Source organism: Panthera onca, chromosome C1, assembly GCF_046562875.1.
Source record: "Panthera onca isolate mPanOnc1 chromosome C1, mPanOnc1 haplotype 2, whole genome shotgun sequence".
Classification (NCBI taxonomy): domain Eukaryota; kingdom Metazoa; phylum Chordata; class Mammalia; order Carnivora; family Felidae; genus Panthera; species Panthera onca.
This window is the reverse complement of record NC_138346.1, coordinates 123,670,984-123,693,940: the sequence shown is the minus strand read 5'-3', so window position 1 is coordinate 123,693,940 and position 22,957 is coordinate 123,670,984. Positions and strand designations below refer to the sequence as shown.

Here is a 22,957-nt window from a genome sequence, read left to right as displayed (position 1 = left end):
AATGAAAGCGCTAGGTGCTAGTCTCAAAAATCAGTAAAACTTTATTCGCTTCCATTCTTTCGCCATTAACAGAAAACTGGAGAAAGCAAAAATGTTTTGTGTTTACAAAGATAAACGGCCTCTTTACCCAGAGAAGATCAAAACCTCAAACGACAACGGGGAAGATAAAAGCGCCCTCCCCCACATCCCCTGAGCTGCCCTTGTCCTCTTAGACAAAGCCTTCAGTCCACTGGCCAGGGACCCTGGATGTGGCCAATTCAAGATGAGGGCCAAGAAATCAGACCAATCCATTCCCGTGATATAAAGTCGAACAGAAGCTACACCAAGGGTCAAGTGCCTGTATTTCACAGGACACAGGAACCAGGCGGCTACTTATAAAAAAAACAAGATTCATTTCAGGCACAACTTTTTTTATTTTTTTGTTTTTTGTTTTGTTTTTAAATCAGTAAAAGAAACTGGGTCCTAGAAGCTGCAGTGATCTAAGCAGCAGCAAGTTTGTGCATTCGTTTTTTTTTTTGTTTGTTTTTGTTTAAATACGATTAAATTACCACACTGCTGGCACACCTCATTTGCATGAAATTCTGCACCATACATACTAATTGCAGTAAAGTTACCCCCCTCCCTAATCCCAGGAAAAAAAAAAAAAAAAAAAACTACTCTGGAAGATAATTTTCACTGAAATCTAACCAAACTTCGTTAAGTGGACTGTGACAAGATTATAAATGATATGAAAAATAACATTTTAACATTTGGCCATCAACTTAAGGAAATGGTTTGCCTATACAAATTTTTATAATTTTTGTAATTTTTAATATATTCTACCCTCATATGGTCCTCAGAATTAAAGCATAATGAACAGGAAAGAAAAGGAAAAGAATGCAACTGAGTGCTAAGGCAGAACATCTTGCCAGATAGTAATGAAGGTAGAGTATATGCTAAATACCAAGTGCAGAATTTCATAGGGCCAACAAGATAACAGTCTATATTTTTCACTTACACAGGCGAAGTGGATTTTGCAATTACCAGTTGCGTTAAATGCACCAAATAAAGCTCCTAAGATTGATACTATAAGGCGCCACCTTAAGTTTTCCAGGCTGCAACTGTGCATAATTTTAAAATGGTTTCTTAAATTTATTTATTTTTTTTAAACATAACACGAGGAAGGTGTTAAAACTGGTGTAATAGCTCAATAGAATAAGTATTCCAGATTTTGGGAGGGATGAAGAGGAGGATATTCAGAACCCTTCACCAGAATCCCCCCAACTTGATCATAGTGGATTAATGATGTGCTTTGTGGATGTGGTTAGTCAATGACACCAGCTTGACGAATCTTTCTTTCTGCACCAAATCCCTGTGAAGAAGTAAAATTACAGTTAATCACCACAAAAGCAGTACTTTTTTTTAATCATCGTAACCACCACCACTTCTTTCCCAGAGGAGGAAATCCCTAATAAGCCCTCCTGATCTATTATCTATTATGTTCAAAGGATCAGGAAGACCAGAAAATGTGCTGCTTACTGTGAGGAATCATTATTGTTAGGGGCTGAACCAATGTATATGGAGTTTTAACTAGTTATAAGCATATTGAAACACTGAAAAAGAAAACTGAAGTTCCCTGTGCCATTAAGCTCCGAGCTATGCTGAAATAGGAACTTGATAGGCATATTGTTTGTCAGCTGCCCCTACCCCCACCCCTCAAACCTTGTAATGCCCTCATACCATTGAGTTATCTGGTCCCCTTGGCTGACGAAGAACCATTAGGCGAGGAGCACTGGCATCATCCAGGGTGATGTTCTTCAAGCGATTGACCAACCTATCAGGTCGTGGAGCTGCAACAGCCTTGGGGCCCTCACTGTAATGAAGTTAAGAGGTGAGAAGCAGCAACTCTTGGTGGGAAGAAAGCAAGTACTTGCAGAGGAGTATGTTTTCTATCTAACTACCCAAATGACTCAGTTTTAATGAGGAGACTCTTGCCTCATCTAGCCACCTAGCTATAGCTAGCAAGACAGGACAGACAAGTTTGTTTGTTTTTATTCCTAACTCAAGGTTTATCACTGTGGAGGAAGGGAAGAATCATTTGGGTGAGGGTCATCCCTGGACTGGTCTGCACCTAGAAAAACCTGTTCCACAGACACACAAAACGAGGTAATAAGATGTGAAAAACCTTAGACAAGTTAAATATGAAGTATTTCAAGAGACTCCCAGCTCCTCTCATGATATTACAGATTAAAAATTTTTTAAAGCACAGAGAAAGCACTGCTAAACTATAAAATTAGAATTTTAAGTAGCATATAAATAACTTAATGGAAGAAAAAGCTAAGCAGAATCCTTGAAGAATAAGGACTACATAATCTTATTATAAGTTCTATTACATAGAATGTACCCAATTAATGTTTCATTAGGCCAGATTTGTAAGACTAAAATTTAGAAAATGAAGGCCAGAGGTAAAAAAGACACAGTAGGGGTGTCTCGGTTGGTTAAGTGTCCGACTTCAGCTCAGCTCAGGTCATGATCTCATGGTTGGAGTTCGAGCTCTGTATCGGGCTCTCTGCTGTCAGTGCATGGAGATCCTCAATCTCCCTCTATGCCCCTCCCCCACTTGTACTCTTTCAAAAAAAAAAAAAAAAAAATCAAACATATCAAAAAAAAACAAAAACAAAAAACCACACACACACACACACACACACACACACACACACACACACACACACACACACAGAGGAAAGATCAAGAAATAGCCAGAAAGTAGCAGGATAAAAAGAGAAGTGATGAAAAGTGAAGAAGTGTGATTAAACCAGAGTTTATGAAAGCTTAAAGACAGTCCAGGGAATTTACCAATCCAACAACAACAAACTCACCAGACTCGCCAAACATTACAAGCACTGCACTTGCCAGTGCGCTGATTAAGAATCACTGAGAATTCCACCTCATCTCCAGCCTGTAGCTCAATGCCATCTTGAACTTCTTTCACATGGAAGAAGAGCTTCTTGCTATCTCCTACTTCATAGTTAATGAAGCCAAACTGAGGGGGGTGGGGGGAGGGAAAAATAAAAAAAGACAGTAACTAAAAACAGGACATACTACAGAGGGGAAAAGTACCTCACTGTGAATGAAGCACAACACCTAACTAGAAGGGGATTTATTAAACATGGTATTAATGCTGATACTCCAGTTTAATTGCTCATGCTATAATGTAACAGCATATGGGTCTGAAAAACTTGTCAAGAAATGTATCTTTGAAATCACTGCCATTCAATCTATCATAGCCTGTCTGAAACAAAGGTTGCCTGTGTCTTCATATAGTATATGAAGTTTCTGAATTAAGCAAAATCACACTGAGATTTCAATATGAGGAATAGTTTTGTTTGCCCTAAACTTATCTTATGAACACCTTTACATATGCTTTCGTTCTTTGTGTGGTCTGCAAAAGAAGTCCCGAGCTCAAGCATACAAAATCCTAGTCTTTCTATTCTGAAAAATCTCATTCCGAACATATTTCCCCTGTCATGTAATGTTATCAATAGCACTCTTAACTTTCTTTTTGCTCATATCATCATTTTTTTCCTTTTCATGTCATTTTCTTCATATTTTTACAAGCTACCTCAAATCAATGAAAAAAGTAGAAATGAGTACTGATGGTTCTCCCTTGGCTGAAAAAATTTCAAGCTTTTGGTTACCACTTGTGTACCAACTCATAAAAGGATCAAATTCAGATCCAGAGATAATACCACTTACCTGATCTTTCACACACTCCACTGTGGCCCTACGCAGGGGTGTGATGTTATAGGCCATAGTCTGTGCATTTTGGCCCAGAACACACAACTGGAACTTGACACTTTCCCCTTTCTGCAGGCAATCTCCTTTGTTGGCCATCCCAACTATGCCAAATGGATAGACTTCACCTTTCATATCCCCTGTAACGAGAGACAGGTATAAAGTCTAAAAACTAATAGTTCAGAATGATCTTATGCTGATGGCCATAAGTTTATAGATAAGTTGCTAAGAATGTATTCTTACCTAAGAAAAATGTTTTAATACCTGAGAACTCCTACCTTAAAGCTTCAATGAAATATTACCAAGAAAACAAATGAGAACTTGTAGTAGTACTTTACTAGCTAATGAACAGTTTTAAACCATCCTTACGAAATTAAAAGGAACACTGGCACTCAACCTCATTACCTAAATATGTGGGCATTTTAAGCAGATTGGGTTGCTAGCATGATCCTCTGAATTATTTTCTTCCCCAGTTCACAGTATGAGCCAACCAGTCAAAAATATTTCTGACCCATACTCAACTGGGCATTAAACGAGCCAGGCACAGGCAAAAACAATGTGGATAAATTTCCTTGGCATTCTAATCTTTCTTTGTTCTGATTATGGCTCCCTCAAACCAACAGGCACTTTCTCCTAGTTCAGAGCTCAGCATACTTTCTGAAAAGACAGTAAATATTTTAGACTTATAAATCATCCTATTTCTGTCACATCTACTCAACTTTGCTGTTGTAGTGGGAAAACAACCAAACACAAGATGTAAACTACAGCCATAGCTGTTTTAAGAAAACTTTACTTACAGAAACAAACCACCCTATTTGCTGAGCTCTGCCCTAGACTAAAATATTGGCTGGAGAGGAGTGCAGGCTAGGAATAAGAACTGTGCCAAAGGTTCAGTTGCTTATCATATCAGTTCATCTGAACGGGAAGCCACTGAATCAACAAAGGTGAAGAGGAGAAAAAAACATCAGGTGGAAGTGGAAGCTTCAGAACTGGAAATGCTTTTAACAATTCTTTTAATGATTATAAGGTGTAAGGGAAGGTTTTCCTTTCAAACATACAGGAACCACAAACTTTTGAGGATACACTTCCAACAAAGTCATACACAAGCATTCTCTAGAGACAGCTGGTCTGATTCAGTTTTTATTAAAGCAGTCATTTATTAAACATTTACAGATTCATATTTAATTATTCTAGAATCTTCTCAAAGAAATTACCCTCATTTTAAAGATGAAGAAACTAAGCTAGGAGAGATTTAAGTAATTTGTCCAAAGTTATACAGGTAGAAGTGGAAGAGGTAGTGTTCAGATCTAGGCCTTGCCCTACTTCAAAGTGTTCCTGAATGAAAGAGCTGTTCTCACTATCAAGTGGGAAATGTAACCTGTCTAGTCTCAAAACCCTCTAAGGTCTATTAGAGTTCAGAAAAGTTTCCTTTCCCGCAAAATCACTGCTTGACTATATCCTAGAGCTAGAGTTGAAGAGTAAGTGGATTGGGGGTTGGGAACACAAAAAGAAGTCAAAGTGAAATGTTACAGAGGAAGTACTGCAAAGGTGAGTAAGTTGCCCAGTCCCCACGGCCCTTTTAGGAGTATGGTGTAATCATGTCATTCATTTAAAATACTGATTTGCAGAAGACCAGATTTGTACTGAATGATTTTTAAAAAATAGTGTGTTTAACCACCAGGGTCAGTTATAAGATGAGAAAGCAGAACAAAGGAAGTTTATTTTAAAATTAATTTGAGGGGCGCCTGGGTGGCGCAGTCGGTTAAGCGTCCGACTTCAGCCAGGTCACGATCTCGCGGTCTGTGAGTTCGAGCCCCGCGTCAGGCTCTGGGCTGATGGCTCGGAGCCTGGAGCCTGTTTCCGATTCTGTGTCTCCCTCTCTCTCTGCCCCTCCCCCGTTCATGCTCTGTCTCTCTCTGTCCCAAAAATAAAAATAAAAAATGTTGAAAAAAAAAAAAATTAAAAAAAAAAAAAAAAATTAAATAAAATTAATTTGAATTAGATCTGAATCAACTAAAGGAATGATTTATTGAAATAAAAGACTGATTTGCTGGGGCGCCTGGGTGGCTCAGTCGGTTAAGCGGCTGACTTCGGCTCAGGTCATGATCTTGCGGTCCGTGAGTTCGAGCCCCGCGTCGGGCTTTGTGCTGACAGCTTGGAGCCTGGAGCCTGTTTCAGATTCTGTGTCTCCCTCTCTCTCTGACTCTCCCCCATTCATGCTCTGTCTCTGTCTCAAAAATAAATAAACATTTAAAAAAAAAAAAAAAAAAGACTGATTTGCTATAAAATCTATTCCTATCTGGAGGTGTGTGTGTTGGGGAGAACTGGATGTACTCCGATTCTATGTAAAGCGGAAACTCCTAAGGGTCTCATACAAGGAGCATGTATGTTATCAAGGTTCATTTCTTTCTCTCAAATGACCTGTTCTTCCCCACTTTATGCCCTCTGACTCCTAGATAACACAAGATTTATTCTCTTAAGTCAAGCTATCATCTTTGGTTGGAAATTCAAACCCTCTTCTCATCAACCCCATCATTATGGTAATTTAGCTCTACTAATCATCAGTGGTCCTTACTATCATTCCTATTGCAAACTTATTTTATGAACAAAGTTGTCTTTTGGTACTAATTGTTGGGATGACACCAGAAATCAGGGAGTTACTGAAGATGGGGAGAAAAAAGCAGTAAATGAAAAATATAGAGAGCCATGGCCCAGAAACAGGTAGTAGGATCCACATGGAACCCTAGCTATTAAGAAATAAATATAGGACATTTACAGAAAGCAAAATATTTATAGAAGTGAATTGGCTACTAGGAAAATTTGTTAATACTGATGTAAATAATTACAGAATAATACAAGAAAACTGTAAAGTTGTACTAAATGCAGCCAACTGTAAATATCTGATTATCATCCAACATTAGATGAGTACTTTTTAGTGTGAGATTTTGTTCTCAGTCTATTTCAGTATAACTCAGTTGCTCACATAATAGTCATTTGTTCACAACATAAACCCAGGATGATGATCATAAAAACCAAGGGTTGAGGGGGAGGATAGGAAGAGGCACTTTTCCTCAATTTCAGTTTCTAAGGAGTCTGAAAGCGACTGCGACAAACACCACCACATTTTAAAATGTTCCAAGTGCTCATGTAAAGGTAAAACAAATTTTAAACAATCTGATAGGGCTGCTCTTACCTTCCTCCACAATCTCAATCATTCCTTGGTACTCAGTCTGTGTTGGATCAACACTCCTCAAGGGGCGAATGACTTTACCAGAGTAGATGGTGGGATCAGCTTCCTCAGTAATGCCATTCACTACAAAGCAAAAGCATGTATACTTCTTATTCAACAATTTTAACTCTATTCCACAGGAAAAAAGCAAAAATCATCAGAACAAATGTTAACAGAGGGTTGCTGGCTGGTCTGCTACTCTTAAACTATTGCTAACTTATCATGAAAATAATGTTAATTTGGGGTGCCAGGGTGGCTCAGTAGGTTCAGCATTGGGCTTCAGCTCAGGTCATGAGCTCATCAAGGTTCATGGGTTCGAGCCCTACATCGGGCTCTGTGCTGACAGCTCAGAGCCTGGAGCCTGCTTCAGATTCTTTGTCTCCCTGTCTCTCTCTGGCCCTCCCCTGCTCGCACTGTCTCTCTCTCTAATCTCTAAATCTCTAAAATGCAACCCCAACACTTATACACTTCCCTTTATTTTAAGCTCAATATGTTAGTAATATATATTACTATCTTCCTAAGCACAAAATTTTACTCATCTTGCTTGCCTATAAACACAAACTAAAAAATAAACTCAACAAAGGCAGGTTTCTTGCCTTTGATTTCTTCACTGCTGTATCCCCAGTACTTAAAACACAGCATGTGCTTAGATATTTATTGAAATGAAATGAACATTCTTGGCTGTCATTTCTCTAGGTCTCACCATGAGGAAGTATTATTTGAGGAGTTGAGATCAAAGTCAAAAGTTGCGGGTTTTTTTTTTTTTTTAAGTTAGAGATCCTAAACAGCAACCATTTTAAGTTCCCATTATTTTTCTCATTCTTCTCCAAAACAGCGTCCTCGAAGAATGCCTCTTTCCCCATTCCCATGGATATTTACAACTTAGGGTTATTTTTTAAGAAAGAGGTACTGAATTGAAAATAAAGTGAATGATCTAAACTATCTATCTAGTGGTTCTCAAACTTTAGCGTACGTCAGAATCACCTAAAGGATTTGTTAAAACAGAATGCCCATCCTAAGTTTAGTAGCTCTGGGGTGGGGTCAAAGAACTTGTATTTCTTCTAAGTGGCCAGGTGATGCTACTGTACCTGGGTATCACACCTGGGGGACCACTAATCTTGGGTTTTTGCTTCCTCTCCCATGCTGTCTCTCATCTCCCACCAAAAGCCTAGACTAAATAAGTAGAAATCACAATTCATTACCTGAGTGTGTTTTGTTCACTTTTTCTGCACTGACTTTGTTGCCTTTGCCTTTGGACAAGCTATACTCGACCATGTCCCCCAGTTCCAAGCTATCGACATCACCAGAGAACTCACTGGGAAGAAAGGAAACATCTGAATCAGCAATCACCACAAACATCAACGGTAGCAAATAAATTTACTTCTTCTGTAACAATATTCATGGTGTGCTTACTTATGCTAGATACTGTTTGAAGCACATTATAGGCAGTGACTCATTTAATCCTCAGAAACACCGAATGAAAAGGCACCATTATCTCCAGCTTCAAGACAATGAAACTAAAATACTAGGAGGTTAATTAGGTGGCAGAGTCAGGATTCAAACCTGAACCATCTAACAGCCCATGCCCTTAACTGACACATATTAAATGTACAACTCTCTGGTAGCAACATAGAAGACAGTATTCTTTTACTGAAGCAGAAGGTTCTTGCCCAATGTTCAAAGCAGGTACAGGCCTTTATCTTCTGGCCACATGTTCCCTATACACATGATTTAACTTCTGTTTATATAGTGCCATAATTTTACCAATATGAAATTTGGAATTACAAAATATATAACCACCCGATACTAAATGTTTTCGAACAAAACCAAACAATGGATAGTAAGCTCTAAGTTCCTAAAAGGCATTCCTCACCTGTAATGGAAAAAGATTTCCTTATCATGATTAGCTGTTTCAATAAATCCAAAATTATCCTTCAGAGTTGCCACATAACCCAAGAGCCTCTTGGAGTTGGAATTACGACCTAAAAGTCGAACACAAGTTGCAATCTGCTGTCCAGGCCTCTGTTTGTCACTAATACTAAATTCAACCTGTGAAAAATAAGGACACTCCTATTTAATATCATGTCTTTCCCACACCAAGCTCCTTACCTTAGGACCTACAACTTCCCACTCCAAATATCCTTTGTGTTAAATACTCTGATGGAAGAGATTTTCACCAAAACTAACACTTTTAGGTCTCATTCACACTTTTCATAAGGGGATCAAGTTTTGTTCTCCAGTGTGTATTCCTTATAGATTCTCAATTTCTCTAAAGCAGGGCTATCAGAAAACCAGACATAGTGAGGAGAAAAATGCACAGCAATATAAAATCTTGGGTATGATTTTACTTTGATCATGTTTCAGCAACTGGTTTAGCTTAGAATATTATAAGTTAATTGACTTAGGCAGATCTTCTCTAGTGCTTACTGACTCCTCAGAAAGCTTTTAACAAAGGGCTTCTTAGACCCTATTCTGAATAAGCTGCTTGTAAATGGGAAGACGTTCTTATATTAAACTCGTAAACACACAATTTTTTTTAGCAAACCTTGGTAAGATTAAAAAAAAAAACCCAAAGACATTTTGCAGGACTTATGATGAAGAGGACAACCTTTAACTCTCCTCTCAAATAAGCAGAATTATCTTGCCTTATCTCCTATTTGAGGAGAAGTAGATCCTTCCACATCCTTGGCTTGAAAAGCAATAGTCAATTTCACCCCACAATCATCATAGGCAATAACACCATCCTCAGCCTCCTACAAAATAGGATACAATGAAAAGAATCAAGAACAAAAAGGCAATAAGCAGTTAGTTTTTAGACCCTGGAGCTAAAGAATTGGCACAGCTGTACAAATGTCCAGTTCTGGGGTTCCCTAACAGTAACCAATTTTTCATATGAATAAAAGATAGTCTTACCTTAAACCCAGGACTGATTCAACATACTGTAATTGGGTCTTTTAGTTCCGAGAATCTACTTTTTATTATTGAGGAGGGAAAGCTTACTGAAAATTTATAACACACCCATTCTATACTTCTCATAGCCAGCCAAAAATTAAACTGAGCATGTATTTTTAAAATTTTTTTTAAGTTTATTTATTTTTGACAGAGACAGAGTGTGAGCATGAACTGGGGAGGGGGAGAGAGAGAGAGGGAGACACAGAATCCGAAGCAGGCTCTAGGCTCCAAGCTGTCAGCACAGAGCCCGACGCACAGCTCAAACTCACAAACCGTGCGATCATGACCTGGGCCGAAGTCAGACGCTTAACGGACTGAGCCACCCAGAAGCCCCAAGCATGTATTTTTAATAAACAGAAATTCTATAGGGCAAGAAGCTTTTTGTATCACCTATTTTGAATCTCCCATAGTACCTTACAGTGTTTTGTATGAGAGTGTATTTACCAATGCACGAAAATTTAATTAGGTAGAGGATCTAGCACAGTTCAGAGCATTTGATATTCAATGCTTCCAGAATTTAAAACATTGTTGATTACCAGAAAGATTCACTCGTCAAAAGTCTAAGAAATTTCTGGTATACCATACAGAATCATACTGTAAATGACACTGTTCAACTACCTCACAAATTACACCACTTTTACGGTTTCAACTATACAAAACCAATTAATTTCTACTCTTCTACCATTCATATTCCTTACTGTAATACACTGTTATAAATAAGCGTGATGACAGAAGGACTTACTAGGGTCCAGTGTTGATCTAAGAAGAACAGAACAATAAAAGGGCAGGAAAAGTCTTATTCAAAGGCTGTCTTGATCAACTCAGTTTTGTCAAAGCCATTTGGGAAGCAGGGCATTCTAAGAGCTTTTTAAAAACCATTAAAAACAAGCCCCTCTGATTTTCTTTTATTTTTATTATTGTTAAATGCAGCATTTGTGAAATTCCTACTATGGGCCTGGCCTTGTTCACCATAACAGGAGACTATGATTTTTTCAGTTTAAAAACTGAAGCTCAGAAGTGATTTGCTAAGCTACAAAATAAATAGTAAGCAAGATGTTGTTCCAGTTCTCTCAGGATCCTAAGTAGCCATTTTAAAAATTACATTACCTTCCAATATCTCCCACACGTACCTGCTGCTCTTGTCTAGACCCATGATATCTGCTCCCAGTTCAAGGTCTACCTAAACTCATTTCGTATCAGGCCTCTTCATCTTTTGTCTTTCTCCACCCCCATCTAGGGCTCATACTATGCCATTTCTTCCTGAAGTGCGTACCTGATGTCACTTTCCACAAATATTCTCTGAGTATAGAACAAAGTCTAAATTCGCTAGAGTAGCAATTGAACCTTCTCCATCTAGCTGTATCCTGATTTTTCATCTTATTTCCCCTATTCTACCCACCAAAGAAAAACCCTATCTTCCTGTTTAACTACTCAGTGCTTTCTAAAGAAACCCTGAATTTTTCTCATTTGTACCTCTATTCTGTGAGGAATGTTCTTTCTTCATGTATACCCACCTATTAAGTGTCAGTGCCTTAGTGATACCATCCCAGATCCTGCCACATTAGAATTTATTTTCGCCACAGTGCTCTCACTGATCTTTTATGGCAATATTTTATATTTTGTATGAATTACCTGCTTCTATACAACTCTCAATTTATTATTTACTTGAGAGCAAAAGCCATGTTAGACATCATTCTATCTCTATTCTGTGGACTATTCAAAATGGAGTCCACACAAATTTGGAAGTTTTAAACTGCTTGGGAAGATCAGTACTATCATTTTAGATGAGCAGTTCTCATTGGGGATTAGGGGATGTCTTGCAGGATATGGCAACAGTTTCGGCTGTCACACAGAGGGAGAAGAGAGATACTGATCTCTAGTGGGTAAAGGTCAGGGATGCTGCTTAACATCCCACAATCCACAGAACAGCCCCCCCACCCCCCAAGTCATAATGTGGAGATTAAAAACCTTCTTTTAGATCAGTTCACTGTTAATGTTACAGAGAATTCCAAAAGAGACAATACTTCATTCCATTACTGTGTGGACAGTGGTTTCCTTGAAAGAGAGGAATAAAGAGCTACACAAATCATTTTAATCATCTAAAACTTACCTTTTCTTTGCCTTTATTTGGGCTAGTGGTTTTAGGATTAGAGAAAGTGGCTTCTTTTTCTACAGTGCCCAGAAAACGATGATCTGAATGGGAATGGAACGAAACCGTGCCCTTGGGAAGCTTTTTAATCCTAATAGCATGATTTCTTTGGGCAGAGAGCATATCCTACAAATGATAAACAAAAGTAACTTTAAACTGAAAAAGGAAGCATCAAGAAACCATCCCATTCTTTCTCAAAAAGTACTCACAGGAACCACAGTAAACTCTACTTCATCCGCAATATGGAGCTGATTCCCATCCAGAATTTCACTGAAGTGGAAGAACATACGAGCATCACGATCCACACACTTGATGAAACCAAATCCATCTCTCATGGCAGCAATTACACCCTGAAATCCAGATAATATTTTCACTGGCTGCGAAGCTTGCCAAGAAAACAATACTCAATTTTGGAGGCATCAAGTTAAACTCATTAGGAATTCTCTGAATTAATGACTCAAAATCTGTACCCACTTTTTAATTTTTCTATTTAAATACAAACTCATTGCTTTCAGTAAATTAACTTCTAAGCCACTGTCTGAGATGCTACCCCCCGGTCAGCATGCATAGAAAAAACTATCACATCTGAGTGTTAACACATGCACACAATATACTCCTTTTCATTCTCAAATTTGTGAACTTGGTGTTATTACCCTGTATTGCAAGATGAGGAAATCGAGGCTGAAGTTAAGCAGTTTGTTCAAAGCACACAGCTAATAAGTGGTAGAAAACAAAGATTCTAAATCTATGGATCCTAAGGCCCAAGCTTTATGACAATATCTAGAAATTTTAAAAATCTACACAAATACTTCAAATACTTCCAAAGTCAACTAAAGGGAACTTTTTTTTTAGTCTCAATCTCAAAAATTTTTATGTGAGTTTAGGTGCAGGAAAGGCTTAAGATTAAGGTCTGAAGAATAAACAAAATATACGAAATCTTTTCCTCATTTTTCCCCCTTACTAAATTATCAGCTTTGTAAGGGCAATTACATCCAGAGTTAGCTGGCACATGGCAGGTACTCAGAAGTTTACTGAAACAATTATTATCAACCTACCAATGACTTACATGTTGCATATTTATTTGTATTATTACGGACGACTATTCTATAACCAGTTTTGAATATAGCATAAATAATATCCTGACATTTAATCTTTGGCTAAATCTTGATGGCAGCCAAGCTACTCGACAATGTAGTCTATACTGTCAAGCAAAATAGACCCTACCTGAGAAGCTTTTTGTTTAAAACACACACACACACACACACACACACACACACACACACACACACACTCACCATTCATTTGGTTCTCAAAATTTATCAAACAAGTATCAAACAAGATCAGTTCTCCAAAGATAAAGGTTCTAAGTCCCAAGAAACTTAAATTTTCATTGAATGTACCCAGTTCCATTGACCGCACGGAGATATACCACTCATGTTACGATCCCAACAGAACTATAAATTACATCTGAGGCAGTTAATTTATGAAAACAGAGCTTATAAAACATGTTTGGGAAACATTTCTGGTGCAGGTCACTCCTGGACATATACCCACTGAAAAGAATTTGCAAATTCCTGCTGTAAAAGCCAAAAATCCAAAACCTAGTTAACCTTATCGAGTGTTTACTAAACATGGAACAGTTTGGGAAGATCTGTTTTCTACAACGATAGACTTGAATTTTCTCAGTCTTCATATTTAAGGTCCACAAAGTAACGGACTCTCAAAAGATCTTAGAATTCCTCCTGTACACATTTCCATTCTGAAACTTTTTCACATCTGTTTCAAGATAACTGGCAGAGTCAGTTACCAAACCCAGACTGACTGAAATATCTGTGTTCTTAGTCACTTCACAAGGAAGCTGCCCCATGTCGTCATTAACTTAAATGCTTTTCAGTACAGCATTACAAATTTGAATATAATATTAGGCCCCCATACTGAATACAAATATCTAATAATATCCAACACTTACCATCTCTCTGGCTTCATTAGTGAACTGAAACGTATTTGATAGAACTTCTATGTTGGTTGCTCGTTCTAATTTGTCACGTCGGTCTGTTGAAATATTAAACCTAACATGGTCGCCTTCCAGCAGGGTCACCTTGGATTTTGTATCTTTGTCTCCAAAAGGAAGCTCTTTAGGAATCACAAAATCAACTTTGATGCGTCCTGGCAATGGGTCATTCTGATGAGAAGGAAAAACTATTTTAGCTGGAGATTTCTCATCCTTCCTAGTTCTAAGTCAAACAAGAAGAACACACAGCAAACCCATGTTATTTATAATAAACAGTTCCCTACAGGGAAAAAAAATGTTGACAACATAAGCCCAATTTGCAAACTTTGTGTTCTGTGGTCACATGATAAAATCACAACACTGCAGTTAAGATCCTGCACTCTGACAGAGATATTTTATTTAAGGAAAAGAATTTGTCTTTTAGGTTTCACATTTCTTTAGCAATGACACCAGCAGTCTCCTCTCCTCACCTTACCTCCCACATGAAAGAAACAAACTGGTGGAGGAGGAGGGGGAGGAGGTGGGAGAGAACCCCAATAAATGCATACCTAAAATGGTTTTTCCCAATTTAACCAGCATTTCTTTTGTCCCTTTCTCCTTATCACCCAGTACAAAACAAAACCTATTCATGGACATATCAATCACTGGTCCCTCGTTTAGCTTAATTATATATATCAACAAATATTTGGGGTGCCTGGGTGGCTCAGTCGGTTAAGCGTGTGACTTCAGCTCAGGTCATGATCTCACAGCTCATGGGTTCGAGCCCTGTGTCGGGCTCTGTGCTGACATCTCAGAGCCTGGAGCCTGCTTTGGATTCTGCGTCCTTCTCTCACTCTGCCCCCCGCCCCCCCCCACCACTCATGCTCTTTCTCGCTCAAGAATAAATGTTAAAAAATAAATAAAAAGAGAAATATTTAATTGTTCCACCACCATAAAATTATATTAATTGAATAAAATTTCTGTATATCAAACTGTTCTACTGATGAGACAATAGAAAACTCTTCTGAAAAAGACTATTTACCTGGTTTTTACTGGGTACTTTTGGGATTACTTTGGTTACAGTTCCTTCAAAATGTTCAATGCTGATATCTTCAAAAATGACTGTTCCTTGAGGCAATAGTCTGACATCTGTTGCAACTTCTTTACCCTAAATCAGAAGGGGGGAGGAGATCATATAATTTTAAGTGTTTCCTAAAAATGTAATTCACTACTGACCTTAAAAGAAGGCTGAAGATCAAGTTAGTCAACTATCTTACATTTCTGTCCTTGATTGTGAATTCCACGTCATCTCCAGGCTGTAAGGTTTCTAAGTCACCCTTAAATTCACTATAGTGAAAGAATATCTCTTTTACGATATCACCTCTTTCAATAAAGCCAAACGCCTCCTAAAGACAAACAAGCAAAACCCAAAAAAATAATAGGAACATTAGGTACTATTCAGTGTACATATTTATGATTACAATTTACAGTCAATAAGCCTTGTTGTAAAATTATACTGCCCTGGAAACAATATATTTGGCTAGGTCTAATATTAACAGTATCAATTACATGGCCCATTGTAAAGAAAATATGAATTAGTAACCAAGAAATTTTAAAAGATTACTTTTGACATTACCAGTGAAATATTTTTAAAAGGAAGACAAAGAAAAGAAAGAACCAAAGGCTTGGGTTTGAAGTATGGACTGAAAGTAGTCAAAGAACAAAAACCTCAAATTTTTCACATTTGAGGACACTTACCTTCATGGCACAAACTACTCCCTGACAGCGGGCTTGCTTCTTTTTCAACAGCATAATGTTACGAGCACTTACAGCACCAGTACTAGAAAGGAATAATTGGGTGGGGGTGGAGGGATCAAAAAGGGGTAAAAAAAAAAAAAAAATGCATTGGCTTGGTTAGATATGAGGAATCTAGAGAAACAATTAGTTTTCTGAGAGCTCAATTTTATGTCAACACAAAGAGCAAATATAAAGTTTTTGACACATGATCCTTTTCACATGGCTTCATATGCAAAGGATTTTTGCTCAAATTCTCTAGCCTTCTAAATTGGGCACACACATATATATCATTTTTCTCTTAGAATCTTAAAAGAGTATCACAGATACCCTATGCTTTTCTATTACAACAAAAGAAAGTCATAAGCGGAATGCAACCAAATAGGGTAATCTAAAGTCTTAGGAAGGTCATTTATTGGGTAAACATTTGAGTATCTTGTGCCGCAAACTAAAGGTACTGGGGATATAGAGATGGATACGGAATGGTCCCTGTTTGCAATGAATGCTGAATTTACTAGCTATCCTATCAATGATTTCTGATTAAACAGCCATAAAAGAAGGTTGAATAAATGTGATTAAAGGAGAAATTTCCTATGCTTTAAAAACAAAAACAAACAAACAAAAAAGACATTCACCTTCATTGAAACCCATTAGACCCTACATGTTGTTATCCTGTTCTCATCTTTGAGCAGGAAAATGTAAATTTGATTTCATTTTAAAGATGGTGCAGGCTATTGGTGTAGTTGTTTTAACAAAAGGTGAAGACTAAGTAAATTCTTCACGGACAAACTGTCACCCAATTAGGGTTTTTATTTCAAAAATTTAACAGACTAATGAAGACAGTGGAAAATATACTATTTGTCTTTGCAACTTACTATAGTGAAAGACTTTAGAGCCAGACTGGGGTTCAAAGACCTGCTATTTACAGGCTGTATCACTTTAGGCAAGTTACTTTATGAGAACATACTCTGTGTTACAGATGAAGACACTGATCAGGTGAAGCTGTTCTCAGAAGTAACAATTATATACATTTAGTACAAGTGCTTGGCATACAGGAACTTAATAAATTATCCCCTAGATTCCTATCTAAGATCAAACGGAGGGCTTTAGACTGAAACTATTAATATACCCACCAACTCAATCTGATTCCTTTTAGTCTGACAAGAGGTAAGATTCAGGGCTAATAATTCTGCACATGCTCTTGAGACTTTGCTTTCTCTACACTATTGTAAAGTGCATTCCTAGCATTTTTTCCAACTTCCTACTTTTAACTTCCTTCTGTGCTTGTACAAAAATAATTATCCCTAGGCTTTCTTTCTTTTTTAAAGCCTATTTTTCAGAGGGGGGGGGGAAAGGAGGGAGGGGGAGGGGGAGGGGGAGGGGGAGGGGAAGGGGGAAGGGGGGGGAGAGAGAGAGAGAGAGAGAGGGAGGGAGGGAGGGAGGGAGGGAGGGAGAGAAAGAGAAAGAGAAAGAGAGGAAGGGAGGGAGGGGCAGAGAGAGGGAGAAAGAACCCCAAGCAGGCTCTGGCGTTGTCAGTGCAGAGCCTGATGTGGGGCTCGAACCCACAACCATGAGATCATGACCTAAGCCAAAATCAAGAGTCAGACGCTTAACTGATGGAGCCACCCAGGTGCCCCTTATCCTTAAGCTTTCTTAACTACACTTTCCTTAACTGCTCATACTAATGAATTCAACAGCTGTATATCCTGTCCATTAAGCTTGTTTCAGACTTCTACATGCAACTACATATTTATGATCTTCACCTACATAAAATGTCAAAACAAGGGGAGCCTGGTTTGGCTCAGTTGGTTGAGGGCCCAACTTCAGCTCAGGTCATGAACTCACGATTCATGAGTTTGAGCCCCACATCAGGCTCGTTGCTCTCTGCGCAGTCTGCTTCGGATCCTCTGTCCACTCCTCCCCATTGCCCCTCCCCTCCCCTGCTCACTTCTTGCTCTCTCAAAAATGAATAAACATTTATTTAAAAAAATGCCAAAATAAGTATAATTCTTCTCCCACATTTAGTACTTTCTGCTGTATCTTGTGGTTAATGACATCATCTGTCCAGTAGCCAGAAAAGTGGCATTTGGAACTCTCCTTTCCTTAATTCCAATATACACCTCTATCTAATCAATGGCTTGACTTCTCCACCTAACCATCCTTGGCCTATGCATATAGTAGACACTCATCTTGCATATTAACTCTCAAGTCACTGCTTCTAGTCTAGCGTATACCTACCCTTCAAAAGTCTACCATCTCCACCACTTCAATGATCTAAACCAATCACACCTCCATCTCTGCTCCTACCCTGCCGCGCCCGACCCCACCCCCCCGCCCAATTTAAAATCCCTCCAGAGTCCTAGGACTTTGGGATAAAGCTCAAACTTCATCTTCCTATGATCCAATCAATTCAATCAAACTCAAAACTTTTGGCCATTTCCTCAAAATTATACTTCTACTCAGAATGCTATCCCCCCCCTCCCCCCATCTCCCTGGTGACTTTACACCATTTCCCTCAAAACTTCTCTTTAGCACTGCGAAACTTTCACTGACTTCTAGAACAGCTCCTTGAAAGCTCGGACCATAACTTTAATTATATTCCTATTTTTGACAGCTGCACAGTGCCCATCATAGAACAGACCCTCAAATGCTTAGCTGATGAAAAGTTTAAAAGACCATGAAGGGGAACCTGGTGGCTCACTCAGTTGAGCGTCTGACTTTGGCTCGGGTCATGATCTCACGGTTTGTGGGTTCGGGCCCCCCCATCAGGCTCTGTGCTGACAGCTCAGAGCCTGGAGCCTGCTTCAGATTCTGTGTCTCCCTCTCTCTGCCCCTCCCCTGCTTGTGTTTTCTCTCTCTCTCTCTCTCTCTCTCAAAAATAAATAAACATTAAAAAAAAAAAGATCATGAAAATTATCATTAAAATTATCCAAATCTACAAGTTAGGTTTTCAACGTACTTCAATTTTCTTCTCCTTGGGGGGAGGGGGAGGACACACAAACAAAAGAAACAAAACAAAAACTCCCAACTTAAGTGGAAAAAAAGAACTTACTGTTTATTGTTATCAATTACAAAGTTTATTTTATCTCCGGTTTCCAGCTGAACGTTCCCTTCGACATCTTCAGGGGTGTAAGTCAGATAAAACACTTCCTGTGAATTAATAAGTTGTTATTACTATACTGGCAGGATGCATATTCTCTGTATACTGTGATTTATTTTGTTAAATACCTCTTAAACTGGCATTTTAAACCAAATGTCTTAACAATGCTTTATGACAAGTACATTGTTTTATTCATATAAACACACACTTCCCCTCCATGATGCTGATGACTTCTGCGAGTCCACAGCTGAGCAGCAATCCAACTTCAAAAAGCTTACACACGTGGAAGCATTTGCCCAGAGACTGTAGTTACATTTCAAAAAAACAATTTTTATGTAAGGCATTCCAAACAAAAAAGATGGAGTTAGTGCTTAAAAAGAACCAGAAAAAAGATCCCCTCCCACAACCCCCAAAAATTCGGGTAAAAGGAACATTTTACCTTAATGTTCTAACTAAGGTCACACTTGGGCAAGCTAAAACACTTGGAAGTCCTAAGGATTTTTTTCCTTTTAAAGTTTTTGATTATGCTGCACTCGAAGTCTCTTAGAAACCAAATTTAAAACTGAATTTATCAACTGCAGCTTACGTTTTCTATTTTGAATTTTAAAGTACGCTTATAGATCACATGGTGGATCAGGCAAAGGTTTAAGAAAAATACACAAGTTTACCCCATTACGTTCGTAGCATACACTCCCTGTTGGACTCTGACCCGGGGCAGCTGGAGATTTACTCTCTAAGTTGTGAGGAACAGCGCACACAACCTACCAGTCAAAAAAAAAAAAATTTCCATTGCTAATCATTTCAGGAGCAGCACTGTGCAATATTAACTGAATTTTAATATCCTCTATACTATACATAGGGATGCATTTTAATATGATCCACAAGAGGATGTCATGCTGCCAAGTTTCAAACTTACAGTACATAAGCTGACTGTAAGTGTAGTCTTAGGGTTATATGTAAAAACCCAAATTGAGTCTTGACCATATTTTATTTCAGGTCAAGAAATGCCAGTGCTTCTGTTAGAATTTTAAGATAGTAATCTTTATATACTATAGCTCTCTTGCGTGCAAACTGAGGAGATGGGGAGAATCTTCCTTTTCTAATGTGAAAGATATGCAAATGCAGGGCCCTAAGAAAACACAAAGCATCAAAGCCACTAACTTGTCCATTCATTCGTTCTTCAGGGAGGATTTCTGGTTTTATCTTCACCAGTTTAACAGCAATGGGTTTCCCAGTCCGCCGGTCAGATGATACTTCGAATTCAACATCATCTAAAATAAAGTATAAGTATTGTATGTGTTGGACTAATTTTGGCAAAATGGTACTTCACTTTCAAGCCAAACTTAATGTAGCATTTGAGATGTTTTAGACAAGTGATTTCTCAAAGTGCAGTTCCTGGACCAGCAGCAGCAGCAGCACATTACCTGGTAGCTTAGCGGAAATGCAAAGTCCTGGGCCCCACCCCACTTCAGACCTATTGAAAGACAAACTCTAGGCACCAGGTACAGCAATTTGTTTTGACAAGCCTTCCAGGTTATTCTGATACATACTAATGCTTCAGAACCACTGTTTTATTCTAAGATAGCAACGTCTTAGTTTTCACATTTAACAAATACTGAAAATGAGGCGATATAAAGATCATGACCTTTGGCAACTTTTCTTCTTTCTTAAGCTTCTCTGTATCTCAGTTTCCTCATCTGCAAAGTAAGGATTAACCAAAATAATGTTCTTGCAGGGTTTAGAGTATTTGGTATGCCAAATATGCATGTTAACTACTGCTCTTTTTTCCCAAAGATGCTTAAAAAAAAAAAAACAAAAAAAAAAAACCACACCGAGGGGGGGCCTGGGTGGTTGAATCTAAGTGTCTGACTTCGGCTCAGGTCATGATCTCCTGGTTTCTGAGTTCAAGCCCTGCATCAGGCTCTCTGCTGTAGGCGCAGAGCCTGCTTTGGATCCTCTGTCCCCCTCCACTTTGCCCCTCCTCTGCTCATGCTCCCTCACTCTCTCTCAAAAATAAATAAAAACATTAAAAAAACTGTAATAAAATCTTTAAACACACACACCTTGACACCTTGTAACTTCAGTCTTCCAATAAGCCATACATTTTCACATGTGAAAGTAATTTCTATGGTGTCAGCCAAGATGAATAGTTCAAGTGGTGACACTGTAGGAGTTATTTTTTTCAGGTACTACCAAAATTAGTACTTAATAGTCAAAACTAACACTATAAAAGTCTAATATTTTCATTGGCTTAAAATCTAATATACAGCTAAAGTCATTATTATGGGGGAGAACAATTAGATCTTCCAAGTATCTATTTAAAAAATATTCAAAGATATCTTTAAGTCAATTAGTCCTTTATCCCTCAAAAAGACAACACCACAAGAGAAATCAGGATTCTGTTAGTTTACAGAGATACATTTCAGTAACTGGGACAATTAAAAGGCCAAAAGTAGTAGAACACTGTCACGAGCAAGATGATATGCAAGAGAAATCTGTGATTAGTTTTTTAAAAAGAATAGTCAATGACAGATTACCTCCTACTTTTAAGTCCTGCAGGTTGCCATTATACTGTGAACAGTGGAAGAAAAGTCTAGCTTGACGTTCTGAACACTGAATAAATCCATAAGAGGTTAGCAGTTTTTCAATAACCCCAGTTTCACGCAGTGCTGCTGAAGTACCATTGGGGTACCCATTGTGTCCATTGTTATGGAGAAGGTTTGGATCAAAGCTCATCTGTTTTAAGAAGAAAAAGAACTTAATATATTCAGATCTGTACATTAAAGCATTTTATGATTAACAAATCACTAAATTTTTAATATAAACAAGCAAAGAAAATAAAGATAAAATCGGTAAAGCAAAGTTTATGGGATTTTATTATTGAAATGTTAGTTTAGCTAATAAAATATTTCAGAAGAAATAATTCCATTTATTTTAAGGAACTGCCCCAATTTATGGTAGAATTTTCACTTACCAGACAAATAGGATTTCTGGAGTTGAGTGTTAAGGTAAAGCAACTACGTTAAGTATAAGCTGCCTTTATGTTAACTTCAAATTACTACTAAAACAATAATTTCAGAACAAAGGTAACTGATATTCAAGGGATGGCAACCCAGACTACCAAAACACTTCTTTAAGAAATTTGCTAACACCTACTTTAAAACTTAAATAGAAATCAACACTATTAGGTAAGCCATGCATCCAAAGGCAATTACTTAAATTAGTAGAGATGAAAACAAAACAAACTTTGTATGCAATACTTATTTCAAACTACAAAATATTAGAGTAATGCAACAGATTCTTCAGTGAAAGATAACCCTTAGAAAACAGGATTTTTCTAAGACAGAAGTACATGACAAAAACTCTTCAAATCTAAAAATGTTTTAATCATTTCACAGTATATTTAAAGAAATCTTTTCACCCGTTTCAGATGCTGATGAAATCTCTAAATACTGTCATTTGCTTCTACGATCAGGTAAAACAAAGGAAAACATTCTTTAGTGAAAAGAGCTATTTAAATATAATGCAATGGAACATGTTAGATCATCAAATACAGTCTATCACACTGGAGATTTCATTTTGCCTTATTTGAGTAAAACCATAAAAACAAATTATTAATGTAAGTGATGGATAAAAGAGGAAAAATCCCTAGGAGAGATTAGGTCTATAACTGATTTACTATGACAGCAACATATCCACATCTTTACTGGTTTTAGACTCTTCCATTGAAAATTTGACTTATTAAGAAGCATTTTCATTTAAATGTGATGTTGGGCACTATTAATATTTTTCTTTAGGAAAATACAAAGACTAAGACTGTAGAACAATAAACCCAAGTATGAGTAGTTAAACAGTACATGGGATGGCCAAACCATGCAAATCAAAACCATTAAATCTGTAGGTAATTAAGTTCTAGTTCTTTCATACTAGACATTCTTCTGTTTGACATGCATGAACTCATTTAATTTT

General features: G+C 37.8%; 1 protein-coding gene across 4 annotated transcripts in view; it reads right to left on the bottom strand.

Annotated features, from left to right (window-relative positions):
• Window positions 1–23: 23 nt before the first annotated feature.
• The window catches only part of CSDE1 (cold shock domain containing E1), a 39,266-nt gene continuing 16,332 nt past the window's right edge, over window positions 24–22,957 (bottom strand). For 3 of the 4 annotated variants that reach the window (XM_060626337.2, XM_060626340.2, XM_060626338.2), the window contains 18 exons: window positions 21,526–21,724; window positions 20,150–20,259; window positions 19,657–19,749; window positions 18,941–19,038; window positions 15,853–15,934; window positions 15,372–15,500; window positions 15,137–15,262; window positions 14,074–14,286; window positions 12,314–12,454; window positions 12,066–12,230; window positions 9,649–9,756; window positions 8,877–9,052; window positions 8,206–8,318; window positions 6,968–7,087; window positions 3,736–3,914; window positions 2,859–3,022; window positions 1,720–1,852; window positions 24–1,351 (listed from right to left, as the gene is read on the bottom strand). In XM_060626337.2, coding sequence (XP_060482320.1) covers window positions 1,304–1,351; window positions 1,720–1,852; window positions 2,859–3,022; window positions 3,736–3,914; window positions 6,968–7,087; window positions 8,206–8,318; window positions 8,877–9,052; window positions 9,649–9,756; window positions 12,066–12,230; window positions 12,314–12,454; window positions 14,074–14,286; window positions 15,137–15,262; window positions 15,372–15,500; window positions 15,853–15,934; window positions 18,941–19,038; window positions 19,657–19,749; window positions 20,150–20,259; window positions 21,526–21,724 — 2,397 coding nt within the window. In that variant the 3' untranslated portion in view covers window positions 24–1,303. The remainder of the gene's footprint in view (window positions 1,352–1,719; window positions 1,853–2,858; window positions 3,023–3,735; window positions 3,915–6,967; window positions 7,088–8,205; window positions 8,319–8,876; window positions 9,053–9,648; window positions 9,757–12,065; window positions 12,231–12,313; window positions 12,455–14,073; window positions 14,287–15,136; window positions 15,263–15,371; window positions 15,501–15,852; window positions 15,935–18,940; window positions 19,039–19,656; window positions 19,750–20,149; window positions 20,260–21,525; window positions 21,725–22,957) is intronic. The other variant, XM_060626339.2, reaches the window with a different exon arrangement.